Source organism: Cucurbita moschata, unplaced genomic scaffold, assembly GCF_002738365.1.
Source record: "Cucurbita moschata cultivar Rifu unplaced genomic scaffold, Cmos_1.0 Cmo_Scf00035, whole genome shotgun sequence".
NCBI classification, from domain to species: domain Eukaryota; kingdom Viridiplantae; phylum Streptophyta; class Magnoliopsida; order Cucurbitales; family Cucurbitaceae; genus Cucurbita; species Cucurbita moschata.
This window is the reverse complement of record NW_019268551.1, coordinates 1911622-1922213: the sequence shown is the minus strand read 5'-3', so window position 1 is coordinate 1922213 and position 10592 is coordinate 1911622. Positions and strand designations below refer to the sequence as shown.

The following is a 10592-nucleotide window of genomic DNA, read 5'->3' as shown; positions in this document are numbered from 1 at the left end:
GGGGGGCAATGATTGCTGTACATATCCGGCAAACTTGCAGGCTTATTTGGATTTGGATACAAGTTGGGGGAACATAAAGAGTTGGATAGATAAATCTAGAAAATGACATCCTTTCCTGTATTCTATGGACTTCAAATCGATTTCTACGAAGAAAAAATAGCTTGAGAACCTCTCCTGTACTGTTGTTATCAACATCATGTTAATGGTTTCTATTTAAAGGCTGAAACCAAAATCAGATGCCCTGGCAGAAAGAAACCATTCTTACAGAGTTCTGAATGCTTAGCGAATTCCCATGTTCCTGTATGGTTAAAAGATTTTTCTTTAGATATAATTCAAGTGGTAAGATGATTTGCAAAATTATCACAGCTATCCATATGTACCTCACGGTCAACTGGCTGTTGCAGGAATCAGATATGCATCCATTATTTTCCAAATAAATATGTTTTCCCGCAAATGGAGGTGATTCTTTCACCAATTGAGTTATCTACAACAGAATACTAATATGTAAGACAAAAGTTAAAATAAAACATTGCATCTACCATCGACTGCAGAATCTTGAAGAAACCTTTTGTAAGACATTAAAATGAAATGTAGAACAAGAAAGATATGGTTGAAACAACATTTACCTTACGTTCTGGTTGAAACAACACCAAATTATTTTCCTTTGAGCTCTTATCCCAAAAAGATTGACAATAAAAGAATTTAGATAGTTAGAAAATTTTAAGTTTCTAAAGAAAGATGAATATCGGTAATTGCAAGTGAATACATACAGGCAATTTCTAAGTTATGAAAATGAATTAATACCTTCAAAGGTATGGATGGACGGGAAGGAACTTTTGTCAAGGGTCCATTATTTGAATGGAATTGAGATGTTAGCGAAAGCTAATAAGAACATTAAAACAATCACATTAATATTAGAACTAATGATATACAGAAATATTTATAAAAAAAAAAAAAAAAAAAAAAAAATAGTCAAAAAACAAAACAAATTTAACATAGATCTACCTTGGTGAAAAGTTCTGTTGGTGGTTGCAAAATTCTCTTCTCGCGATGGAATTTAAATTCCTGAATGCAGTAATTTGATGTCGTCTTAGAGACTTTTAGGAATAGGAAAGGTAAGAATATGCGTTAAGGAAATATGGGGAGAAATAAAAGCTTACCATTGGTATTGTGGTTTCTTGCTTGCTATTTCTAAAAACGCCCATTTCGCCTTTACTTGAAAATATCTGCACCAATCACGCCATAAATAAGTCTAATTGCTCAACATTAATCAATCAAAGCACCAATAAAGTAATTATTTACCTTTCTATTAAGAGGGCAAGCCTTGAAATTCTGCATTATATGATACTCATCATGCTTTTGATCATCAATGGCATTTGATCTTGGCAGATAAATGCAGCAACTTATTAGCATTGCGACAAAAGAACATAAGTATTTGTATTTTATTGGAAGCAGTACAAGATTCTTTTTCATTTTAATACCTTCTTGACTCCAAGTTTCTAGTGACTGTAATTTCAGAATAATCATGATGAAAGGCTGAAGATGAAACAGCAGAAGTATTTTGCATGGCCCTCTCCAACGTCCTCAAGTGAAATTCCTAAAGGCAAAGAAACAGACACAAAAGACAACATGAGGAATAGGATAAAAGCCATTTTATTCCTTCTTTTTTATTCTTCTCCAAGGAAACTTGCTATCATCCTATTGGATAAGAATAGAAATGTTTCTCACTTGAAACTCAGGCAATTTGGGAGTGCTTTTCTTTAAGAGCGGAAGTGATGGCCCCTCTAAAATCTGCAATATGAAAAGGAAATGCAACGTCAATCAGCAAAAAGGAAACAGCAATTCATGAATCTCCAAATACTATCAGATACAAGTACCAACTTTTCTGTTTAATGGACGGGCTCTAAATCTTCGAGTAGTTGTCTCGTAATCTTCTTCCATCCTACTTTTCAGTCTGACATCAAAGCAATTAAGCAACTGTAACCCCTATGAATAATCTGGGACCTGGATTTTGTAACTAAAGAAAATTGAAGTCGTAACAATTTCAAACCTTATTCTATGTGCCCTTTGTGCTGTTTCAAGGTCAGGCTGCCTAGGAATTGTAATCTTCAGCTTGACATTTTTAGTAGTTTTATCAGCAACTCCATCCTGCCAATACACATCAAGATACTTACATGCTTGCATATAATAACACTAAGATTTACTAATCAGCATAATTAGAATCCGGATTCAGTTGAATTACCCCAAATCACACTTAAAAATAGTGCAGCCAAAGAAAAAATATAAGGCTGAAGAATACAGTTAATAAGATGGTAAAGCTACGGAATTTACAGTCTAAGATATCAAAATTTGAAGATACACTAGCATAAGAACATCTTAACTTGTTCATTTGAATGCTATCATGAAGAACATTTTTTCTTAAATGGACTTTATGCAAGGGTTTAGTGCTGATATATACATAAAAAAAAAAAAGGAAAAAAAAAAATAAAAAATAGCACACCTTTTTGGGAAGCTTGTGGACTAAATTAGTCTGCTGTTTTATTTCATTCACCTGTATGCAAGATTAAAGTTAGAGCTCATACCAAGACTCCATAATCAGCAAAAGTACTCAACTGCACACTAAGGCACAAAACGAGCCATTTCAAAGTGAGATAAACAATACAAGTAAAGATAATATGAATAATAATGAAAGATTTTTCAGAAACACCATGAAAAGACCTTTTATAATTTATGGAGATTAGAATATACCGATGATTAGAGAAAGATATCAGGACAAATCAACAAAATCATAGATCAGAGAGACAATGATATATTGTACAACATATGTACCTTATGCGAGTGACCACCATCCAGCTTCTGCTTCTTGATAGCCTGACTTTCAATAACAGAACCACAGACACTTGTCTCATTGTTTTTAACTACTCTCTGCAACCTAAACATCCAAACCTAAAATTACTAGAAGAATGAATACAGAACATTCATTTGTTATTCAAAGAACAGAATCATTACTAGCCTCAGTAAGCAAATAGGCTTTCTACGAAAATTAGATCACTTTGTCCAAACTAAGAGGACATTGTGACAATTATGCACATAAGAAAAACCCACAAAGGTCCTCTTAGTTTGGCCAATGTCCAACCAAAAAAGCTGGTGAAATTTTGCAAAAAAACACACAACGATACCAAATAGAAGCAGATTCAGCCTATATACAATCAAGAAAATTAAATGAAACAGCCTCACTAGCACTCACTTGATATCAGGATGTTGAGCAGGGAAGTTTTGTCTCGCTAAGTGGCTTGCTGTTGATTTCATCAGAGTAGTGCTCCGGGGTTTAGATGGCTTGACACAAGATGAGGCTTTAACTTTGGGTTTGTTCAGGGATGGATGATTGTATGATGTAGATCCTGATAAAACAGAAACGATGTAAGAAAAACATATAAAAAGGGAAAAAAGAAAAGTTGTCAATTCATATACCCATATAGTCTCCCCTCCCAAAAACGTAAAATTCATTCATATTTGAAAAGATTTTGATTCCATTCACTAGTTACTTCTTCAAAACAGACTACCCACCTGATGTAAATTGGAGATGTTGATTATGAAGTTTTTGTACATCTCCATCTCGTAAATTGGTGAAGATTCCTCTATTTGATCCTTGGCAATCTACAAGATACTCTCGTAATTTGTTATCATCAACCACCAAGCAGAGTAGTATATCAAAGCAGAGATGGACAGAAGACATGAGGAACTTAAACCAGAAATGTACCTCGGTCATTCTCGCGTACTGAACCAGCTTCCTGACTGGCACCATTAAGCGAACCAATTATGTTATTCTGACCCTCAGATTTTTTAGAAGCATTTTCAATAGCAAGAAGACACTCTTCCCTCAAAAACAGTTTCGCTACGAACGCTGACACAAAGAAACGAAAAATTAAAAGAAAAAAAATGAGCGCAATGAAAATGCCACATTATTTCAAGAAAATCATGAATTCCAACTCCCTTGACACGCTCCTCGTGCCCAACATTTCAAGAAAATCACAAATTCCAGTCTCCTCACTCCACGAAAATCAAAGAAATAAATCCACAGCTAAAACAACGAAAGTGGAACATCTTTAAGATTAGTAATAAGCAAGTAAAAACGAAAATCACAACGTCAGATTCGTCAGTAAAATCCCTCAAAAAACGATCACCAAAGCTCCCAAAACCAGAAACAAGCCACAAACTCCAAAAATAACACAAAGACATAGATACAAACCAATGGACAAACAAACAGAACACCAAGAACAAAACCTCGAGATTACTCACGAGAAGGAGGGTAGCTTCCAGCAGACTCGAACCAAAGCTCAGCTTGAAAAGCCTCATCAAAACTCTCCTCGCGAGTGAAATCAAAATACCTAGCCGCATCAAACTCATACTCAATGTCAACTTCATAAGCCTCAAACACAACCGGCTCAACCTCCATTTCCTCATCCATTTCTTCCTTCTTCCACTGTTCACTCCACCTCCGCCGAAAACGGAATGCCGATCGCCCTCTTTTTCCAAAACAAGGAGCAGCAATGTGTATCGGAAAACTCGCCGATAAAGCCCTAAGCTCAGAAATCGAAGAACCGATTTGCAGCAAAATGAAGAAGAAGACGGGGAGCGTGGTTTCTCTTTTCTCGCCTTGTTCACTGTAGCGAAAATCTATACAACTCCAATCAATTTAATATTTTTTGCCCACAAAATATATATATTTATATTTATATATATATTTATGGAAAAAAAAACTTTTTTTTTCTCTTTTTGAAAAATAGCCGATGGGGACAAACTCCAAATGCGTACAACAACTTCTCAAAAGGCATTACCAAAATTAAATAATATTATCTTTTTTTAGTCTTTTTTTTCCTTTTTTTTTTTTAGTTCATAATATTATTTTAGCTATAAATCTTATTTAAAATCTTCAAACTCTCTATTTTGGTTTATTTAAGTTTTAAAATTAAAAAATAAACATCCTTAAACATTTAATTTCTTGGACAGTTTTTTAAATCCTTATCTTTAAAAGTTTAATTGACTTTTTAAATTAAAATAATATTATATATATATATATATATATATAATTTTAAAGTTTTATTTTTATTTCCTTTTTTTATTTTTTTATTTTTTTTGGTTATAACGTTCATAGGAGTTAGATCCAAAAAAAGTTTTGAATTTATAAAATTTTAATATATATGATATCAAATAAAATAAGCACAAAGAAAATAATTTAAATTACTCTTCCGATTACACCCCTGAACATTGTGGAAAATGGCGTGGAGACGTGTTGGAAATTCAAATGTTGGGAAGGGCAAAACCGTCATTTGAGATAGGTTAGGGTTGAAAGTGAGGGAACAGAAATGTGGGGGTTCGAGCTTTTCTTCTGTTTTGGGGCGGCGATATTCTTTTGTGTCGAAGACTGAAAATTTCGGCTCCTCTGATTAATTTGCCCCTGTGAGTTTGAATATATTACAAGATTGCCATCAACGGTTTTTAGCCGTTTTATATGAGGGAGGGAAGGAGCGTGGGGCCCGCAACGAAATTCAAATGGATATGGAAATGGAACGTTGGACAAAAGGGTAGTTTCGGTGATGCGATGGGTATTTTTTGTCAGTCTTTTTTTTTTTCTTTTTTTATTTTGCTTTGCACGTGACATGTCAATTTTCAAAGAAAATTTTTAAGGCTAATTTACCAAACTTTTTAACTTTTGTACCTTTCTAACTTTAAAATTATATAAATTAAATCCATAAAATTTTAAATTTAATAAATACCTTACAAATTTAAAATTTTTAAGAAATTAATCGATCTAACATAATTAAATATGAATTTTATGTTTTTTTTTTTTTAATATATCTGTTAATTTTAAAAATATTAAAAATGAGAGACTAAATTTATAAATTTTAAATATGAATTTTATATTTTTTTTATATATATCTGTTAATTTTAAAAATATTAAAAATGGGAGACTAAATTTATAAATTTTAAAAAGAATGTGATATTTCAAAAATGGAAAAAAAGAGCAGAAAATTATATTTGTTAATTTTTAAATTTCCTTCCATAATTGTAATATTGAATTTTAAATGAATATGCATACCTAGCGAAATTATTATATTTTTGTTTGTAAAAAACATTTTCAATAAAATTACACATTTGACCTTTTTTTTTTAACGCTTTTAGTTTTAGTTAAATTAATAATAATATCTCTAAACTTTTTTTAAAAAAATATATTTAAAACTTTTTTAAAAAATTAAAAATATATTTATCACCAGTACCACAATTAAAAATACTCATAAACGGCCAAAAATAGCCTTAAAATTTTTGGATATAATCATACGTAATTATAAGTTTTTTTAGAGTAAACATGTTACTTTAAAAATTTTATTTATACTTTTTTTTGTACTTTTCAAATTTCATAAAAATTAATGGTAAGAAAATCTTTAAAGATTAAAAAAAATATTTTTTAAAATTAAGTTTAAGAGTATTTTTATGAATTTAGACTTCTTAAATTTATTTAAAAATAGTATTTTCTTCAAAATTCGGAAAAAATTTTAAAAAATACTTTTAAAAACTATTCATAAAATTTTAAAACTAGTATTAACTCTTTTAAGTTAAAAAAAAAAAATTATAAAAAAAATTTAATTTTTTTTATCTTTAATATATAGACTAAAAACATATCTTAATACCTCATAAATTAACTCTAAATTTTTATTACTTTGAAAGGAAATTTTTAATTTTTTTTTTTTAAAAATTAAAAGTATTTTTGAAATTAAAGTATTAACGAAACTTTTAAGAATTAGAAATATGTTTTATTGAAAGTTTCGAAACATAAAACATAAAGTTCAAAATTATTTTTATTAATTTAAATAAATAATGTAGGGTAGTTGCAAAATTATTGTAAAAATAGGATAGCAAAATAGCGTCCATGGACCACGATTAAGCTAACTTGTATCTTATGTGTATGAGTAACCAAACGACTCGCGTACAATGGTCCATTAACCATGAATTATTTGTGGTCCATGAAAATTCAAATATTTAATTATTAATTTTACTTACATGATTGATTATTTTTAATATTAAATATAGATCCTACACGAACAAATCCATTCGGACATACTTTAACATGTGATAATTATCGAGACTAAATTGTTACATACTAAAATGCAAGAACTAAATCGTTATTAAAATTAAAATTAAATAAAAATCGAAAGTATACGAGTTCAATTGTTATAAGTTAAAATTGAGGGACTAAGGTGTTCGTTAAAAATAATGGTTTTAAAAAATATAAAGATTAAATAAATAAATAAAACGTCATTATTAATACCTACATTAAGCATATTCTCCACATAAAAAACACATAGATGCAAGAATTAATTACGAGTCTTCAAACTTTCTAGAGTAAACACATTCATTGCCTTCATTAATGGGAGAATCTAATTTCCCAACATTCCCGGGTTACATAGCCACCTTACTTACTCTTCGCTTGTAAGAGTGAAAACTATCCCTACAGACTAATGAGACGACATATTTCTATCGTTCTAGTTACAATTTGACATGTCATGTAACGACCCATGTCCAGGATTTAGATCAAGATTCGAAATTTAGGTTTGGCACCTGATTGCCCCGACAATCTCTTGCATCCCTTGCAATATAGTCACGTTACTTACTCTTCGCTTTTAAGAGCGAAAACTATCTCCACATACGAACACGAGTCCTTCCAGCGTGAAGACATATTTCTATCGTTCTAGCTACAATTTCACATGTCATGTAACGACCCATGTCCAGGATTCGAAATTCGAATTTGACATATGATAACCGCAACATTCCCTTCGACATGGTCATATTACTGAAGACTATCCCCACAGACCAACACGAGTCATTTTAACATGTTTTGTCCTCACTTACATACATCGTAGAAAGGTTTCCAGTAGGTCACTCAATGTATAATTACTCCGAGCAAAACACACTCAACTATGTAGTTCCTATGATTGAGCCGGAAGGAACACATTGTTGGTATAGGCAGTGACGTTCAATTCTTTTAAGCCTCTCTTATCTATACTATTCTCAAGATCTCTGTTAAGATGTGGTCATTAGAAAAGACAGTAGATGAAGATTGAACGGTAAACATGCTCACAATGAATAATTTTGAAACGAGCCCGAGTCCAAACACACAATCATCGACTCTTAGAAGCAATTCAACCACGAAATTTGAAAACGAGTCGGAAAGTTGGTCCTCTCCAAGCTTTCACATCAAATTAAATGTGGATTTTGAGAATGAGGCCATAAGGGAGTTAAATAAGGTCATGGCTTTCACTTGAACTTTCCACCTACTTCCTTTCTTGGTATTCATTTTTGTGTTCATAATTACAAATTATTAAATTTTATGGTCCATTTTCAGCCTGACACTGTCTCTAAACCTATCTCTCTTTTCTATTTACATAATTTCTGCCAAACACATTAATGAGAACCAACCACGTCCTCCCACACAAATGCCCCCACATCAAAACAACTCACTAATTTTTTTTTTTTTTTTAAATAATAATAACTTTATCAATTTTAAAAAATAATTATAAAGTTTATCGACAATTTTTTAAATTCACGCACTTGTTAGACTTACTATTGAAAGTTTAAAAATTCCGTTAAATATATATAATATATTTTTAAGTTTATGGTCTCCTACGAATCTCAAGGGTCAAAATGGTAATTTGACTTTAAAGTTTAAATTTTATTTTCCCTGATTTTTTAATATATAGACTTAATATTGAAAGTTTAAAAAATCTGTTAAATATATATATTTTTAAGTTTATGGACTCATTAGATGCCGTCCACGAATCTTAAGGGTCAAAATGGTAATTTGACTTTAAATTTTAAATTTTATTTTTATCTCTGATTTTTTAATAAAAATTTTTAAGTTTATGACTCACGTCTACAAATCTCAAGGGTCAAAATGGTAATTTGATTTTAAATTTTAAATTCTATTTTATCTTTGATTTTTTAATGTACAGACTTAATATTGGAAGTTTAAAAAACCTGTTAAATATATATATTTTTAAGTTTATGGACTCATTAGATGCCATCCACCAATCTCAAGGTTAAAATAGTAATTTGACTTTAAATTTTAAATTTTATTTTTATCTCTAATTTTTTAATATATTTAATTAAGAAACATTAGCTCGAAAAGGGCAAGTATTTCTTATTGAACTCATACAATTTGGGATGGGTCGAAAGTTAGTTTGAATTAGATTAATTCGGTTCATTTTTCGAGTTTTTTAAGTCAATTTATTCAACTTATAATAATTTATAATCATAATTTTTAACTTAAGAGTCACTCTCTTTTCGAGAATATTTTTATTTTTAACTCAAATTAATTTAAAACTCAATCTTAAATGATGGGATTAGATTATTTGTTTGAAATTTCTAGGAATTTGATTTTTTTTTTTTTTATAACACCCTTAATTATTAAAGACATATTTAAAAATTAATACCGAATTTTAATTTAAAACTAAATGGAGCCCAACCAACTTAGCTCAAGATTGACATTTTGAAATATAGCACAACAACTTTTATATTGGATAAATGACCAAACAATAATATTAATTAAGATTTACCAAATGACTAAAACACCCTTTGACAAAATAGTTGACCAAAATCCTAAAATTATGGAGTAATTAAAATAAATCACATGTTTTATAATTAAATGTGTATGAGAATATTGTTTTTTTAACGATTTTTTAAAATATGTATTTTTATAATTATAAATTTAAAAATATTATTATTATAATTATAATTGGATATTCCACTTTTGGGCCCATATTAAAACTCAAACTCATGGGCCATCTAAGGGATTATGGATCAAAGGCCCAAAACCAAATCTAACGAAGACTATCCATTTAGAAGCGGAAGGTCCAAAATAAAATTAATTAATTTTCATTTAAAAAAATTTAAAAATTTATGGAACGAACCAACGAAATTTAAATTTTAGAAGCGGAAGTGCAATAAATAAATAATTTTATTGTTCATCAATTACAATATTTAACGAAGGAACGAGTAGAGAGATGGATGGATGATGTTAACGGGTAAAATAAAAGAAGAAAGAATACAAAAGAATCCTCGTCTTAAACCAGTAAAAATGAAGGACCAAGTTTTCCTATTGCTATGATCCTAATCCGTTTATGATTGACTCAAGAACTTGAACAACCTTGGGCATGGTTGGTTTGTTAGAAGGGATGTGAGACGTACAAATCAATCCCGACTTGATGACTTGGATGAGGTTGTGTTCAGCAATGCCACGTAAGTTTGGATCGAAAGAGTCAGAAGCGGAACCAGTTTCCAACAACTCCCTTATGTATTCACTCAAAATGAGTACTTGGTTTGGTGTTGGACTCTCAACAAGCTTCCTCCCTATTACCAGTTCGAGGAGAATGACTCCAAAACTATAGACGTCGCCTACAGAGATATGGTGTTTGGTTAAGATATAAATAAGCTATGTTCTTGAATCCGAGAACCTCGAACGTTATCGACCCAATGAACGAATTGCTTCTTCGAGATATGGTGTTTAATTTCAAAATAAGCAACTGTTTTCATTAAAT

At 30.4% G+C, this 10592-nt stretch overlaps 1 protein-coding gene across 2 annotated transcripts; it reads right to left on the bottom strand.

Annotated features, from left to right (window-relative positions):
• Window positions 1-6: 6 nt before the first annotated feature.
• LOC111430975 (protein TPX2-like) lies at window positions 7-4681 on the bottom strand. Of its 2 annotated transcripts, XM_023067449.1 has the most exons (17): window positions 4300-4681; window positions 3761-3904; window positions 3568-3657; window positions 3248-3401; window positions 2830-2932; window positions 2501-2551; window positions 2051-2148; window positions 1882-1954; window positions 1729-1791; window positions 1482-1597; window positions 1303-1381; window positions 1161-1226; window positions 1006-1065; window positions 805-882; window positions 627-671; window positions 381-484; window positions 7-298 (listed from the first exon to the last, which is right to left on the bottom strand). In XM_023067449.1, the coding sequence occupies exons 1-17, from the start codon at window positions 4466-4468 to the stop codon at window positions 280-282; spliced, it is 1512 nt and encodes a 503-aa protein (XP_022923217.1). In that variant the 5' UTR covers window positions 4469-4681; the 3' UTR covers window positions 7-279. The 2 variants fall into 2 exon arrangements, with proteins under 2 accessions (XP_022923217.1, XP_022923218.1); XM_023067450.1 differs by lacking the exon at window positions 7-298 and having other exon boundaries at window positions 401-484; window positions 627-634.
• Between the last annotated feature and the right edge of the window lie 5911 nt (window positions 4682-10592).